The sequence below is a fragment of the Drosophila eugracilis genome, unplaced genomic scaffold (assembly GCF_018153835.1).
Source record: "Drosophila eugracilis isolate 14026-0451.02 unplaced genomic scaffold, ASM1815383v1 contig_440, whole genome shotgun sequence".
In the NCBI taxonomy this organism is placed as follows: domain Eukaryota; kingdom Metazoa; phylum Arthropoda; class Insecta; order Diptera; family Drosophilidae; genus Drosophila; species Drosophila eugracilis.
Genome location: NW_024573306.1, coordinates 43427 through 60077, shown reverse-complemented (window position 1 = coordinate 60077; position 16651 = coordinate 43427). Strand labels below are relative to the sequence as shown.

General features: G+C 43.1%; 6 protein-coding genes across 12 annotated transcripts; 4 read left to right on the top strand and 2 right to left on the bottom strand.

Moving 5' to 3' along the window:
* Positions 1-240: 240 nt before the first annotated feature.
* LOC108117165 (ninjurin-2) lies at positions 241-2871 on the bottom strand. 6 transcript variants are annotated; one of them, XM_017229443.2, is made up of 3 exons: positions 1927-1957; positions 1683-1859; positions 241-770 (listed from the first exon to the last, which is right to left on the bottom strand). In XM_017229443.2, exons 1-3 carry the CDS (start codon positions 1945-1947, stop codon positions 570-572), a joined length of 399 nt encoding a protein of 132 aa, XP_017084932.1. In that variant the 5' UTR covers positions 1948-1957; the 3' UTR covers positions 241-569. The 6 variants fall into 6 exon arrangements, with proteins under 6 accessions (XP_017084932.1, XP_017084929.2, XP_017084928.2 ...); XM_017229440.2 differs by lacking the exon at positions 1927-1957 and adding an exon at positions 2616-2871 and having other exon boundaries at positions 245-770; XM_017229439.2 differs by lacking the exons at positions 241-770; positions 1927-1957 and adding exons at positions 802-1104; positions 2616-2871.
* A 336-nt stretch (positions 2872-3207) lies between these two features.
* On the top strand, positions 3208-3935 carry LOC108117276. Its single transcript, XM_017229628.2, has one exon. It carries the CDS (start codon positions 3369-3371, stop codon positions 3774-3776), a length of 408 nt encoding a protein of 135 aa, XP_017085117.2. The 5' UTR covers positions 3208-3368; the 3' UTR covers positions 3777-3935.
* A 58-nt stretch (positions 3936-3993) lies between these two features.
* Positions 3994-6430, bottom strand: LOC108117273 (actin-related protein 1). The gene is made up of 6 exons (XM_017229626.2): positions 6300-6430; positions 5446-5510; positions 5212-5386; positions 5001-5152; positions 4395-4941; positions 3994-4332 (listed from the first exon to the last, which is right to left on the bottom strand). The coding sequence occupies exons 1-6, from the start codon at positions 6345-6347 to the stop codon at positions 4189-4191; spliced, it is 1131 nt and encodes a 376-aa protein (XP_017085115.1). The 5' UTR covers positions 6348-6430; the 3' UTR covers positions 3994-4188.
* Positions 5533-6130, top strand: LOC108117275. Its single transcript, XM_017229627.1, has one exon. The coding sequence runs from the start codon at positions 5620-5622 to the stop codon at positions 6049-6051; it is 432 nt and encodes a 143-aa protein (XP_017085116.1). The 5' UTR covers positions 5533-5619; the 3' UTR covers positions 6052-6130.
* Positions 6431-6760: 330 nt separating the features above from the next.
* Positions 6761-8354, top strand: LOC108117236 (suppressor of fused homolog). Its single transcript, XM_017229571.2, has one exon. It carries the CDS (start codon positions 6779-6781, stop codon positions 8195-8197), a length of 1419 nt encoding a protein of 472 aa, XP_017085060.2. The 5' UTR covers positions 6761-6778; the 3' UTR covers positions 8198-8354.
* Positions 8355-8875: 521 nt separating this feature from the next.
* LOC108117235 (monocarboxylate transporter 10) lies at positions 8876-16265 on the top strand. Of its 2 annotated transcripts, XM_017229570.2 has the most exons (6): positions 8876-9037; positions 10273-10660; positions 13871-14235; positions 14291-15056; positions 15192-15296; positions 15886-16265. In XM_017229570.2, the coding sequence occupies exons 2-6, from the start codon at positions 10306-10308 to the stop codon at positions 15918-15920; spliced, it is 1626 nt and encodes a 541-aa protein (XP_017085059.2). In that variant the 5' UTR covers positions 8876-9037; positions 10273-10305; the 3' UTR covers positions 15921-16265. The 2 variants fall into 2 exon arrangements, with proteins under 2 accessions (XP_017085059.2, XP_017085058.2); XM_017229569.2 differs by having other exon boundaries at positions 15192-16265.
* Positions 16266-16651: the final 386 nt, after the last annotated feature.

Below are 16651 nucleotides of genomic sequence, written 5' to 3'. Positions count from 1 at the left end.
TACCGGTTCCCGGAGCGGTCACACAGGCAATTTAACAGAATCATAACAGTGCCAGCTACGTTATTGCCGGTCACACTGGAAAGTTAACAATCTTTTTTTTAAATGTTAAAATACCAGAGTCCAGAGTACACGTATATTTAGTACCGATCCTAAGCGCACACGATTGTAATTTAACACTTTTAACAGAAAATTAAAATAAAAATAAAATTTTACTTAACAGAGTGCCTATCGGGAAAATCGCGTAGCTGGCGGGAGCCTATCGAATTCAAAGTACAGCTTACCTGTCGCCCGCTTCTGAACGTGGCATCGTAATTAATTTGAAATCTTAGTAAATATACGTTGAAATTTTTTGGCTTTCGAAACTACAGTCCACAAATAACAATATAAAACTCTGAAAGAGGCAACTAAATCTGGTCTGATGAATCTGTGGTGAGAAACTAAAACACAGCTTAACTTAAATTTTACTTTCTTTGATAAAAATTTATATGTAAAATGTTTAAGTATAAGTATAAGTCTGAGGCTACGCCGATCACATATGCCAAAAGTACAGCTACGCGATATATATTTTTTTAAGGCTTCACAAGCTCCGCATCATCACTTCTGTGTGGCACAGCCGGATCGATGCCGAAATTCATCTTCATAATGTCACAGAACACTGCCAGGAATATGAATGCATCTATAAAGTGATTGATTGTGAAGCCCAGACTTCGATCCTTGGGATTATGCATATTGATTAGTGACTGGATGACCAGCAGTATTCCAGCAGCCACCTGTTTGTGATGGTAAAAGCAAAAGCAACGATTTAACATCAATATTTTTTATTTATTTTGCTTTACAATCTAAGTTTACATTATCCTTAAAATATATATAATTTGGTGTAAATCGTTGGAATTCTAGTTTCTATGGTGTCTTTTCATGCTGATCAAGAAGTCTGAGTGGCTGGGACGAGTACTCTATCCCGAAACCGGATATAATAACGTTCACCACGGATATTATAAACACGACCACTAAAATGACATCGTTCAGGATCACCGCCGCCGTCTGATCCTGCTTCCTGTTTATGTTGAGACTTCCGATGACCACAAATAGAATGCCCACTAAAAGCTGTTGAAATCGATAGGGAAAGTGTTAAAACCGGATGTAAGGAGTCCTATTCTATTCCCACACCCCCAGTTCTAGTTCACATTGTTTAGGAAGTCCCCTTGTGGCGGGGGCAGTCGATTATCAAAGGCCGAGATAAACAGATTTATCATAGTCGTGAAAAAGGCGAAACCCGTGCGCACATGGTTTATAATATTAGCAGACTGGTGGAACTCTGGTTGGTGCAACCGACAATCCCGCAGCAAACTCAGAGACAAGCTCAGCACGCCCGACAGGACCTACACAGAGAAGAACATAACAATATCAGTTCCATATTGTCGACTGATTTACAATGAACAATCTAAGTTTCGAGATATAATACAATTACAATTTTTTATATACTTTATAAATATAATTGGGCATTAATTATACGACAGTAATAAGATTATATTTTTTTCTCAACATTATTTAAAATTTTTAAAATTGCTTCAACATTGTTTAATAATTTTAATGCGAATTATTGACTATCTTTGTTCATGTTTTTCTCTGTGCAGCACACGTAGAGAACTAGTCTAAAAAGATATAAAAAACTATATGCTCACCTGCAACACTATGGATAGACTGATCAGGATCAGCATTAGCTTGTAGAACTGGTGCTGCTCGCCCACTTGGAGGATGTACTTCAACTGGGATGCATTGGCGGTCAACAAAGCGATATCCAGCATGCCCTGGGCGATCGTCTTCTTGGTGGCATACCGATTGGCATCCATGGCTTTCATCTGGAAAAGATATAAAATATTAATATAGAAGTTATTATTATAATAGAAGTAAGAAACCAAAGGATACATTTTCGAAGAAAGATGTCATGATGCCGGTGCAATGGACAAAATGAAAGTGAATTACTCTGGAAGTTCTATTCCAAAGTTTTTCTTTATCTGTTTGCCATTTATGTTAGATCTTTTGCTGATAAGAAAACAGAACACCACAACTCCAGCTAATGAAAAATAGACATACAAAAAGCTTACATTGGGGGCAAGGGTTACAGAAATATGCACAGTAAAAAATGTGACGATCTATGGAATAAAAATAGACTAATAAGACAAAAATCATTTCATACCTCCCAAGCATTTTTTATAGGTTTCTGGAAGAAACGAAATATTTAACTATACTACAAGTAGTTGCAAGGATAATTACATTTATAGGGTGTATGGTGTGTCATATAATTGTCGTTAGAATTAGAAAATCAATATGAGAACAAACAACCGGTGGGAATTCAAATGCTATTTCGCACAGCTCATCGGAGTTTTAAGGTGCATAAGGCAAGCGAGTGGGGCACATATCATTTTTAAATTGCACGAACAGCAACAATTACATGGACTGACAATTACGGATGGGATATAAATGAGGATATGGTGGTGTGTCTCATTCGCACGAATAACTAAATAATTCATGACCAGGAATTATACGGTTAAGATCAAGGTCAGTGTGTGCTTGCAATTTGACAACACTTGAAGATAGAATATCTTCGGACTTACCTCATTTTCGTTTACCCGCTCCAAACCTGATGCCATCATGAACGAATCTTTGGTTTTTTTTTTCAATTTGACTTTGTGTTTTTGTCACACACCGTTGCACTTTGGATCAGTTTGCAAGCCCCACAAAAGAACTCAAAAAACGTTCAATTCAAGTGGTTTCGGTTTTCATTGTCTTCTCAAATTGGCAACACAATTGTTGTTTATACTTTGGAGCAGCGTTGTCGTAGAGACGGTTTGCAGGCCAACCAAACGATTAAACAACTGACGGCGCACTGAATTCAGAAATCCAGCACAGAGAGTACAACCCGCGAACGAGTCGGGTTTTTAGTACTCTTGACCATAGAGCGAATGGGCAAGCTGGAAAGAGTGTTTTCGAGAAGGCATGATTCAATCCACTGAGCGTAAATTTATTGATTAAATTCCTTAAGCGACTTAATGACCGTTTTAACGTTTAGAATAATCAAAACTATTTGTATTTCAAAAACCATTTCTTTAAATGATGTTGAAGAGAAACTCAAAAAAATATTATGTATATTTTAATTTGTATATATATTCTCGATTTGTTTTATAGTTGGAATATTATTTTAAAGGCAACAAGCCTTTTAAAACTAATAAAAAAATATACAAGTAGGCTTGGAATCATCTTAATAAATAGTCATAGTTTCGAATAGCTTTCGTTAGCAGTTTAAAGAAAGTTTACACTAGAAAGAAATTTAAATATATTTTGTTGTATAGTTTTCTCTTAAAATAACCATGGAATTCCCCATACCAGAGGCTCAATACTGGGACGTATCAAAGAAATCGCAGAGAGATCGTCAGATGATTCGAAAGTTTATTCCCGATTCCGTCGATTTGGCCACTGTTAGTCCTAGTGAGATTTACAAGATCGATACATTCTATTTGGAGTGTCAGAAGTACAGGGATCATTATCGTGACCCCTACGGCAAAGTGCACTGTCCACCATTCTTCCAAACTCACAAAGGAAAGTGCGGAATCAAATTGGATCAGAACCTGATTCGTCTGACGCAGGCGATTTCAGCAACTGTGGATCGCCAGCCAATAGTATTCCCCCTGATTCCGAGCAAGAGCATGTTTTTGGGAACAAGTATTCCGATGGGTTCACATACATCCAAAATTGGTGTTACCAGCTTCCTCAGATGAAGTAAGGAATCTATTTCTGTTCCCTTGATTCGCAACAAGTTTCAGAGCAAGTATTCCAGCGTACATCCAAAATTGGCGTTATCAGCTTTCCCAGATAAAACATATGTGATGTGACAAAAAATGTAATACAATGCAGGCAGTTGCATCTAAATCAGCCAAGATTGGTTAAAATTATTGTTCTCTTTACGTTGGGCTTGGGAATAATCATTTGAAAGTATTTATAAATTTTAGTACTTTATTTTCTAGGCTGGGAAAGCAGTTTCAATAAATAGCATTTTAAATACTTTGCGCCCTTTATGCGTAAGTAATTACACATTTGTTTTAAATTTCTGGGTTACAGGATATTAGCTGACAGAATTTGATATACAATTTAATTAGCCTTTTACAAACGGCGTTTAAGCTAGTAAACACATTAAAAAGTCTTTCTGTGCACGGCTTTCTGTCCCTCCTCCTCGTATTCGCGCTTCGAGATCCACATCTTCTTGAAAGTATCGAGCGAAGCTAAAATCGAACCGCCCATCCATGTGGAGTAAAGTCGTTCCTGAGGCGCGGCGATCTGTTAAAGTATATTAGTTTCAGAACATTGAAAAGATACGGTATTTCGCACGAAATACTCACCCTGATCTTGAGATCCTTGGCCGAGTGCTTCTTTAGTTCGGACAACAAACGGTCGCCGAATCCCTTGAAGAGTGTGGATCCACCGGAAAGAACGATGTTCTGGTAGAGCATTTTTCTGAGATCCATATCCGACTTTTCAATGGAATACATTAGAACGTCGTGTATGCCCTCGCACTCTTCACCCAAAAGATCGGGCCGGAAGAGTACCTCCGGCGCCCTGAAGCGGGCCGGTCCAATCTCAAAAGTCTTGCCATCGGGCAGCTTGTAGGCAAACTTCTCTGTCTCCACGGTCTCCTCTTTTTGGGGATTTGTGGCCAGATAGCAGACCTTCTCCTTGATGGAGCGAACAATCTCAAATTCGGCAGTCGACCGGAAGTTAAAGCCCTCCCGGCGGATGAGGGTCTTAAGGTAACGCGTCACATCGCGCCCGGCGATGTCCACGCGCATAATACTGTGAGGCATAGCGAATCCCTCGTAGATAGGGACCGCATGCGTCACACCATCGCCGGAGTCGAGCACAACGCCAGTTACTCGTCCCGTGGCATACCTAGAAGTAAATCGCCAAATGAAATTGCTTGATAGGGTTCCAAAAACTGCAATTCTTACAGACTGAGTACCGCCTGCATTGACACAAAGAGCGCAGGTGCATTGATTCCTTCGAAGAAGAACTCGGCTGCTTTTTCACGATTGCGGCGCGGGTTAAGCGGGGCTTCGGTGAGCAGTACGGGATGGTCCTCCGTAAAGGTCGCCAGTTGTTCCTAGTTATTAAGATTTATATGAGTGATGACTAAAAATCACATATTGATGGCGACTTTACTTTGCTGTAAATGTAGCTCCATATCCGCTCCATGTCGTTCCAATCAGTGACAATGCCGTGCTCCATGGGATACCGGATACTAAGCAGACCACGATGCTCTTCCGCCTTAGGTCCAACGAATATGTCGCCCTCTAGGGCGCCAGCCATCACCCGGACATGCTTGGGCCGGCCAATACTGTAGAAAATTGCATTAGTTTAGAGCTCTAAGCGTACTGCGCGCTTAAGGGTACTTACTAATTGGGAAACCTGCATTTTGGAATGTGCTCACCAGCAAAGCCGGCTTTGATCACACCGGAGCCCTGTAAAATAAAAATGTACTTGGTTGTGATTTCAAAATTATCTCAGTTCAAAATTATCTCAGTTCAAAACAAAATTCCAGTGAGAATTGGGAAAATCTGAATTGCAAGCATGGAATCCTTTAGTGTACCGGAGGTGGACATGATGACCGTATCCAAGAACTCGCAGATCGAGCGGGAATCAATCCTTAAGTTTACTCCGAGATGTGGACTGACCAACGTCAGCTACGGTGAAATGTACAGGGTAGACTCATTCTACCTGGAGTGCCAGAAGTACCGGGATCAATTCCGTGATCCATACAACAAGTTGCTTCGCCCCAAATTGTTCAGCACGTATAGAGGAAAATGTGGCATTAAGATAGATCCTGAGCTTGAGCGCCTAAAGAGACCAGCTGCCTCTCACGTAGAGTCCATTCCGGTGGTGTATCCCATAGAATACGGACGGAAGATGGACTTCGACAGGGGCTTCCAGATGGAGGGTCGCAACAGCAGGGACTCAGCCAACACCCGAAGGTATCCGTGTGTGCGTGTGTTAGGCAGATGAAAGGATTAGACGAATAGCATCCTATGAAAATCACTCGTTTGACTTTCGTTTACTTTCAAATTAAACCATCTTTGATGTATGTTGAGTTTTTGGTTGTGGGATTAGTCATGTTGGCCATTTGGAGACGGCTTGAAAGCTTACTGACAAAGGGACGGGCGGTAGGTGATGTCACTGTTTTCGAACTAAAACGCTGGGATCTTACGATTTGTCCAACGATTTCAGGATTTCGTTGACCCATATCTACTTACGTTATCTATGACGACGGGCTGGTTAACGACGACATCATAAGGCTCCATTTTGTGCGTTTTTCAAAATTTGCAAATTTTCTATTAAATAGTTGGTCAACAGGGTGACCGTAGGAGGTTTGCAGAAATAAACCACGATGATACTTTTACAAACGCGATTTACGCCTGGATAAATTTTACATTTGACATGGTGGTCACTGCTGATAAATAAATGTAGATTAAATATCAGCAGGGAATTAAAACCCTCAGAACTATTTTTTTTTTATCTCCGTTATTTGCTATTAAAAAGATTAGCTGTTTATATGAAAAATATATATAAGTTTTTAAATATTAATTACTTGAACACCAAATGTAAAATGCACAAAATACAATGTAAAATCAACTTCTCTTTTTTTACATCTTTGGAATATTTAAAGTGCGGTATATTTTTTTGTTTTGTCTAGAACGATCTACCTACGGTCATACTGATCACTCTGGATGAAATGGCCGAACCGACTGTAGACAAAAAACCGGAGGTGAAGCCTCCTCCGGGCCTAAAGGCTATTATAGAACACCTGGGACAGGTGTACCCGAACCAACCCAACCCCTTGCAAGTGACCACGCTACTCAAATACTGGCTGGGAGGTCAGGATCCCTTGGACTACATAAGCATGTACAATTTTCCAGGGGATGCCGACAGGAACATTCCACCGCACTGGCACTATATCAGCTTTGGATTGAGCGACTTACATGGCGATGAGCGCGTTCATCTGCGCGAGGAAGATTCTACACGGTCCGGAATGGGATTTGAACTCACCTTTCGCCTGGCTAAGACGGAAGCGGAACTAAAGCAACAAATCGAGAATCCAGAGAAGCCCCAAAGACCACCCACATGGCCAGCGAATCTGCTACAGGCCATCGCACGTTACTGCTTCCAAACGGGCAACGGACTGTGCTTTGGGGACAACATTCCGTGGCGCAAGAGCTTGGATGGCAGCGCCACTTCAAAATTGCAGAGCCTACTTGTCGCGCAAGACCCACAGTTAGGATGCATCGAGACACCTACCGGCACTGTAGACTTCTGCCAGATCGTCGGAGTTTTTGAAAACGAACTAGAGCAGGCTTCACGTTGGAACGGACGTGGAGTGCTGAACTTTTTGCGTCAAGATGTACAGACGGGCGGCGACTGGTTGGTAACCAACATGGATCGGCCAATGAGCGTTTTTGAATTGTTCCCCGAGACGCTGCTGAACTTGCAGGACGACCTAGAGAAGCAGGGTTCCGATCTGGCTGGCGTCAATGCGGATTTTACGTTCCGTGAGATAAAACCCACCAGTGCGATTAAGGAGGAGGTAGACTTCCAGACGCTGAGTGAGAAGTGCGCCAATGACGAGAACAACCGTCCGTTGACGGAGACGCAAATGAAGCGCGAGGAACCGAGTTTTCCGCAGTCCATGTCGATGAGCAGCAGCTCGCTGCACAAGTCCTGTCCCCTAGACTTCCAGCCTCCGGCACCCAACTGCATCTCACTAGACGGCATTGAAATTACCTTGGCACCCAGTGTGGCCAAGTACCTGCTGCTAGCCATTAAGGATCGTATTCGACATGGAAGGCACTTCACTTTCAAGGCTCAGCATCTGGCTCTTACTTTGGTGGCGGAAAGCGTGACTGGTTCGGCGGTCACCGTTAGCGAGCCTTACGGTGTACTGGGCTATTGGATTCAGGTTCTGATCCCCGATGAACTGGTACCGCGTCTGATGGAGGACTTCCGCAGCGCAGGGCTGGACGAGAACTGCGAGCCCAAGGAGAGGTTGGAGCTAGAGTGGCCAGAAAAGAATCTGAAGCTAATCATCGACCAACCAGAACCTGTGCTTCCTAACGTTTTACCCATGTCCCTCGACTCAGCTCCTCTAAAAATGTGAAGCTGTCGAGCGTCTAACTAGTATTATTTTAAATTAATCGAATTGAATCTTCCACTAACAAGTAAGTTTTACATTTATTCACCTCTTCTAACACAATGCACGTGGCCTATGCTCCCAGTCGGAGTCCAGTCAAAATATACATTCATACCCAAAAACACTCGACGGGCCTTTGATCCGATGAATGAAAAGAGGAAGCGCCGGCGCCAGGAATGAACAATTCGCCGGATGAGTCAAGTTGGGGTCAGGTTGTGAAGCACTTTTGTAGTAGTATTTTGGAGCTCTTTGGTGGCTGCGGCGGATATGTCCACTTGCCGGTTATAGAAGTCATCGCCACCAACTAAGTCACCAATTGATAGTACTGCGCATTGGGCAGGCGAATGCTTCAGTTTCTAATTCTGGGAATTGATCAATTAGAAGAGTATTCAATTTGAGCATAAAATCCAGCTCTTGATCATGTGATTTGTGAGGAACTGAAGCTGAAGAAGCTGCATCTTATGCATGGCCGGGAAACCTTTTAGCGTCCCTTCTGTTTTTGTGCCCATCTTCGCCGTTGCCTAGGTGAATTTTTGTTTACCGCAGAGAACGCAACCGCTGCGATTTCTGTCGCTCTGCTTCTCCGATTAGGCGCCTCAAGTGAGCGAGCGAATTATTTTGCAAAACGGCTCGTGGAAAATAATTCAGTTTTCTTCATTCCGCCGCCGACGACGCAAGCGCTCGGTTGTGTGCTCGCTCGAGAGGTCTCAACCCTCCCACTCATTACTGCTTGATTCGCGTTCGAGTGCCGGATTCCTAGAGTCTTTAAGCGAATCGTACCCCTTCGACTGGAGTTCCGGCTTAAAAGTACGTACAGGAAAGGATCCAAGGAGGCTTCGGTCTCGGCAACCAACTGGCGTTGTATAAGGGCAAATTCATCGACCGGTGACCTTCGATTTAGGCAGTGACCCCCTGTGGGATTGGGCTGGGTGTCAGTGCGTCGTCATCGAGCGGACACGTGCACGGCGTTGATAGCGCGTAATTTTGCGATAGCCGCCAAGAACGAAAGCGGTTTCAATACTATCTATTAATTTTCTTTGTATTTTGGCGAGCGGTCGCGTTACATTGAGTTTTCGCTATTGCGGTGCGGTTTTTCGGCTGCCCCGGTGCGGGAAAAAGAAAACGTTTGCAGAACAGAGCATTGCAATGAACCGTAGACCCACCTCGAAAACCCCCCAAAGCCAACCGAAAGTGCACTTGACAAGGGCATGCATAATCGAGAAATGCGACAAATTTCAGTTATCGCTTGTAATGCAATCTATTTTCTGCGCAGCTCAAAAAATGCATTACAATGTTGCTGACCAGATATTAAGTAGGGAAATTGAAATCGAGCGTGTTTCAACGACAACTTGGGGTTTTAAACCTAAAAGGTTTTTGTTTTTTATGGATATAAGAAACCGAAGACTGTTATGTTGTTAATTCTCTGAGCTGTGAAATCCGATCAGTCATTGGGAATGTGACTAATATTAAAATGAACATAAGGGCAAGTACTGATTAGAAATGTGTGGTTTGAATATCAGTTTTTTGCTTTTGAAAAAAAGTTTTAAGCTAAGTGGAAATTATTTCCATTTGGTGATTTTTTCTGGCTAAAATTAGTTAAAGCCGTGAAAGTTTAAAAAAAATGTATAATTAAAGTGTTTGAGGCCTAAATTGCTTGTCCTTCAAAAACTATCCCTTGAATTTTCAGATAGACCTATATAGATAGGCTCTACCTTGTAGCTTTTATTTCCAAAGTAACTTTCCCTAGAGATCTTGCACTTCGTGCTTTCATCTCTTACTTGGTTGGATTTTGGATTGCCGACAATGTAAACTGCATTTTCATTTGCCGGAGGCGCAAATAGCGATAAACGTGTCTAAATATTTGGCTAGCCAATTCCGTCAGTCTGTGATTATTTTCCGGGATGGGGAAATGCGAGCGGTACTCGTATCATTTCGGCAGGCGGCAGTCAACAGCATATTTGGGTGCAATGTGGCTGACTGATTACAGAGTGCATCCCCAACCACACTTATTCGAAACCATAATCCACTATTACTATTTACAGACAGCTCTCACAACCCAATCCTAGCCAATAGACATGGCTGAGAATGAGCCGCTGAACGACCAGAAGCAGGTAAATGGACGCATCCTACCCTCCAATGGACACATCGCACCGGTAGCCAATGGCGTGGTTCATGCCAATGGCAAGGAACTCGTGAAGCCCCCTGCTCCGGTTCAAAATGGAAACGGGACACACATCGAAGCACCTTGCTGTCGGGATATACACGGCAAGGAGCCTCCGGATGGAGGAGCCCGCGCCTGGCTGGTCATGGTGAGCGCCTTCCTCTGCAACGGCATCATCTTCGGATTCATCAACACATACGGCGTAATACACTCGCTGCTGACGGACCGTCTCACAAAACTTGGAGACCCGGAGGCCTCCAGCAAGGCGGGTGAGTCTTACACGGTGTCTCGTACATCCCCCCAAGAAAGCAATAGCATGATGTCCATAATCCCTTCAGCCCGCGGCAAATTAATTCAGAATTTATGGCCAGTCGGGTGGCGTTGATTGTAATTATGCAGGCAGGGTAAATGAGATTAGATGAGAACTGGGCAGTTGTTTTGCAGGCCATTATCTGTTCTAGCACGGAGCAGTCCATCCTCTCTAGAAATCAAATCATATTTTGTGGCCTTTGATTGCAGCCCGGGGGGTCTCTGATTTTGATTCGAATAAGGTTCAATCGTAAAAGAACATTCATTGATAATATTTTCATGACTTGTATTTAAAAAGTAAATATAGATGGCACTATCAACATTCGAAGTCCCCTTGGAATATAAAAGACTTAATATATTTCCAAATATATATTTGATTAGTGTTTGACGCAATTGGGAATAAAATGGGAGAATATTCAATATTACGATTGAAAGCTTTTATTCAAATTTATTATTTGTTTCGAATCTAACGGACATTCGAATATGCCAACGCACATAGCCGCTTCTCTTCTGGCTTTTGGGTTCAATAAAACGTTGTAGTACGTAGTGACTATATAGGAATCCAACGTACCGACGTCAAGTGAATTAAATTGCTAAAAGTTGATTGGATCACAAAGCATTATTCAACAGCCTTCGAGTGCGAAGAGCACGAAGAAAGCGACGTCAAGACTCGGGAGTAGAGTTGGAGCTTAGAGTGTTCTCCGTCTGGAATGGATCAATTTTTGGCAGTTCAACTTGACCACCAGGAAAAACTGGACACAACTGCTTTATTTTGAGCTGAGTTCACTGCATTTGCGACTGTTTGTCAAGGTTTGGCTGCCGGCCTGCATTACGCATACGCAGCGTGGGCCGGCAAAGCATTGGGGGCACGGCCGGCGCTTTTAAGACGAGGTGGAGAACTGGCCGGCAAAGACAAAAAGGCACTGGCAAAAGTGCACCCGCCACTGACCCAGTTACTTGTTCGGCCGACGCTGCCGGGGAAGCCCCTCAAGTGCTTCGCCTGACAGCGATCCTCCTCCGAGTCAAAGCTACATATATGTGCATCTAGGGCTAAGGCTAGAGCTAGAGCTAAGACAAGCTGCCAGTTCCGCAATATGATTAAAACCTGACGTAATCCGAAACCGAGCTCTATGCGCCATATTTTCCCCACTTTTATCGCGGTGTCGATTCATCAATTAATTGTCAGCCTTTGTCAATTACACACCTCCATAAGCACATCAGAGCGACTTAGTGGAGCTTAATGGGCAGTGGCCCATTGGTTCATCCGTGTGAATCGGAGGTCAAGATCAATCGGCTGCCAATCTTTAGCTTTTCCCAAGATGCAATACCCTTGCATATTGCGTCAGATATTGCATGAGATCGCATCGGGTTGCCATCTATGAATATGAGGCATACTAAAAATATTCTGATCTATTTTTGCCGCTTCTCAGACGAACGCCAGACGCCACCGGTGCCATGTAATTCGGCAGAGTCCCCTTCCGTTTGGATTCTTTTTTAAGATTTTTGGCACCGGGTACTACGGGTATTATCTAATGGCTCTCTTCACAGCTCTCGTGCGGATTGCCATTGACTATCTGCGAAGAGAGAATCATTGTGTGTGGCATTGACATTGGCTGCCTGCCTCTTGCCGAGATTGCGGGAGAATCATTCTGCGCATGTGGGGAGAGTTACGTGCCATCTCACGGCCCCATTCCTCGGTTATTCGTGCCGCAGCGAATGGTCAATAAATATCCATGATACATCCAGAGTGGGTCAAGTTCTATTTTGGGTTAATACGTTGCAGTTTTATTCCATTTCTTTTGTTAAATTTTCTATATAGACAGAGACTTTAAGATGACGACCTTTTAAGAGGGTATTTGTAATTCTCCAAAAGAATTTCAAAAAAGTAAACGGCTTTTGTGAAAGTAAATTAAATTGAAAAATATAAACATCTTCAGGTTAAAGTTCAAGGGAGGTTAGCTCCGTCTACTTATTAGCAATTATCATGAATGGTTCTCGTATATGACCGATTGTAGCAATAAAATCAGGCTGACACGCGAGTCAAATCGAATTCTTATCTCTAGTTCCGGCGTACAATAGTATTTGATATTCCCTCCGATCACAACTATAAATCCGCATTGTTTAGTGTGCCGTAATAAAGCTATAAATACTGCGTAGTACGTACTTCATAAAATAATCTGAATAGTTCCAAATTCACGATATCTCCAACCGGACTTTCATCCGCTACCTGCTTCGGTCCACTGTCCATGTCCCAGACAATGGACCAAAGTCGCTGGAGACGCTGCAGCTGCACATCTGCCAGAGTCGCGAACCTTATCACAGCATTAGATCATCTTTGCTAGCGGGAAACAAAGAATTAACCTGATTCTGTCAATCGAACATCAATTTGAAGTGCCGAAGTAGAACAAGCGAAAGTGTTTACGCAACGAAAACAATTGGATTCCCCCACTTCAGACCGCAGAGTTCAGCGGAAAATTATTGTCGACGAAAATCAAATCCAATCTTTAAATGGCAAGCGACAAGATGCGTAAAGTCTTTGGCCCCGCCAACCGCCAACGGATCAGATATCCCAGTCGTGCTCTTTTTGATGCAGACTGGCATCCACCTGGAAGTTGCAATGAAACACCTGGAACTGTGGCCAATATCCAGACATTCATGTGATCGCCTCACTTCACAATCAACCGCAAGTGCGTGAGATTCGATTTGTCGATTGAAATTGGTCCAATTCGGTCGAGCAGACGGTTGGTCACCAACTATTTCTATCAATGGGTGGCAGTTTTTTTTTAGTCACTTTTAAATCAATTCAAATTGCCTATTTATAACTTAATCTCAGGAAGGTCAACAAAAAATACGAACTGTATAGATATTTTGTATATTATAAAAACCAAAATTCTTGTACAGACGTTTACTTTGCACACTGGAATTAAGAAGAAAGCAAAATATTTCCTTAAAATATTAAAAGTCATAAACATTTCATCATATAAAAATACAATGCATTTATTTTGATTATCTTTACGTAAGAATAAGACAAGTTAATATTTTCGGAAGATTTAAAAAATAGGTCATTTCATGTATACACATTCAAGAACGTTTATAGGCATTGTAATTGTTTTTCTGATTATTTTATTTTATCCAACTTTAATCTTTAACGCAATATGATTAAATTGCAGCTTTGATTGGGGCCCTGGCCATTGGCACCACATTCCTCTTCTCCACAATGGCTGGCTGCCTTACCGACAAGATCGGACTGCGGCTGACCACATTCGCCGGTGGTGTCCTTTCGGCAGGAGGACTGCTGCTGTCCTCGTTCTGCACCGAGAACATCAGTGCCCTGTACTTCACCTATGGCATTATGTTTGGCCTTGGTGCGGCCCTCGCCTACACCCCCACACTGGCCATTCTGGGTCATTACTTTAAACGATACCTGGGTAAGGTAAGCGGCTTCGTGACCGCCGGCTCAAGCGTTTTCACTGTGATACTGCCACCCTGTCTGGACAAGCTTCTGGTCAGCTATAGTCTTGAGGGGACCCTGAGGGTAAGTGTAGCTAAAATACCTTTTAGATTTATGATTATTTTTTTTTAATTTTTAGATAATGAGCCTCGTATCTGCCTTCATTATCATCTGCTCATTTGTTTATAAACCACTGCATCCGCCACCGGAGCCGCCCAAGAAAAAGCCAGGAAGATCTCGCATTAATCTCTTCCTGCGCTCCATAGTTAACGTAGAGATCTGGAAGCGCAAGCGTTTCGTCATTTGGGCTCTTTGCGTGCCACTTGCGTTGTTCGGATATTTTGTCCCCTACGTGCACATGATGCAGTTTGTGAAGACCACTTTTCCGGGCGAGGATGTCAACCTACCGGTCATGTGCATTGGCATCACCTCCGGTATCGGCCGACTTATCTTTGGCGTTATAGCTGATATGCCTGGTGTGAACCGCATGTACCTGCAACAGCTGTCCCTGGTATCCATTGGGCTGGTCACCCTGTTGCTGCCTTTAACCAACTCATATGTGGTCCTCGTTTCGTTCACCCTAGTTATGGGTCTCTTCGATGGCTGTTTCATCTCGCTTCTGGGACCAATAGCCTACGAAATCTGTGGTCCCTCAGGTGCCACTCAAGCCATTGGATTTCTGTTGGGCCTGAGCTCCATTCCTTTGACAGTGGGACCTCCAGTGGCTGGCATGATTTTCGACAGCACCAACTCCTACACATTACCATTCATCCTCGCTGGTCTGCCCCCACTACTCGGCTCCTCACTACTATTTTTAATAAAGTGCGTTAAGGAAGAGGAAAATGGGCTCAATGCACCACGAGCGGTTGTTCTGGCCAATGGAGACATTGAGATTGCCGGAAACGGTGAGTTTTTCTTTCATTAAATATATAATTTAAATTACATTTAAATATCTATAAACTTAATCTTGGTTATCTATCTAAGTATAAATCAAAAACTTACCGTAACAAAGTTAATGTGGCAATTTTATGTATTTGCAGGCACCAAGTCCAGCGCACCATTGATGGGTGCCACTAATGGTGTCAATGGAACCGGAGGAGCAGTTCCAACGATTCAGAGCAATGGACACGTGGACAACGGAACCGGTTCGTACCCCGACTCACCTTGGCCTAGCCCTACTAGCATCTCAGACTCCGCAGCCTGCGACCATTCCAGTAGCTCGCTTCACACTAACCCGGGCATTTTGCCCAGCTGCTCACACACCGCTCTGCTGGGCCGGGGCTCTAGCCCCAGCATGTCCCTGCCCTGACTGACGACCCCAAGAGGCGTCGCTATAACTATTCCATTTACTAACCTACACTGCCTAGTTGTTAGCTGCTAGAACTTCTCTGCTTTGCTTCTGTAAGCCCTTTCTTGGGTTGCCCTTTTGGTGTAGAACGAGAGTTTGTAATCGAATAGCATGACTAAGACGCACTTTTGACCACCCACACCATACCAACTCCCACGTTTTTAACCCTGCACCTACATTCCTTGCACCAAAACTTCCCAAACACCCATTCCTATTGCCTTCAATTGCTTTGTAGATCGTAAGCCTCATCGACTGGGACCTGCTGTAAATAAATGCCTGCTTATGTCGCATATAACTCGCCGAGTGTTTCGGAGTCATTGCATGGGCAGGCTCGAATCTTTCGATCAGAAATCACATTCAACTGTATTATCCTGTGCATCTTTCAGGGAAGCTCGCCGTGACCAACGGATCGGCGTCGTAGAGAGACGTAGAGAGTCGTCGCACTAACTCAAAATTCCACAAAACTTTCGCAACCAATTGAAAAGTTCTGCCATTTTCAGCTGTAATCTCGTCGTCGGAGCCCACAGCTTAGCCAGCGCAAAATCGAGGTGTTCATTCTTTATATAAACCATAGCAGCACCGCAAATGTTTCCAAACATATTTCCATTCATCGGATCGGTTAAGATGCCTGTGCACTTCTCCTATCCTTCATCGTACGTGCATAAATTACCTAGACTAAGGAATAATTCGCAAACCAAATAAACGTAATATTTTAATTTTGGAAAAATAATATAAAATATAAGAAATTACTTTTACTTATAGTAAATGGCTAAAAAGGATAGATAGAAACTTTGGGAATCACCCCTAAATTCTTCAAAATAATGTTGAATCATCGATTTTAAAAACCCACGACTTGATTGTCGTTTTGTATCTATTAATGGGATTCAATGGAAATTTAATTGAGGGGCTATTGTACCATTAATTAACCGTACCGCAATAAAATATTTGTGTCACTATTTTTTTTTACCACCTGCAATGTCGAGATCCCGGCAGTTTCAGGAGATTTGGTCAGTTCTACAACGCAATAATTAGCACCACCCAGATCGGAATCGATCAGTGACGTAGTGGGTAGTAGTTGCCCAATTCGCATTCTTAAAGTGTTTGGCATGTCATCACTGGCCATTAGTCAAAATTATAGCTATTTGTATGCGC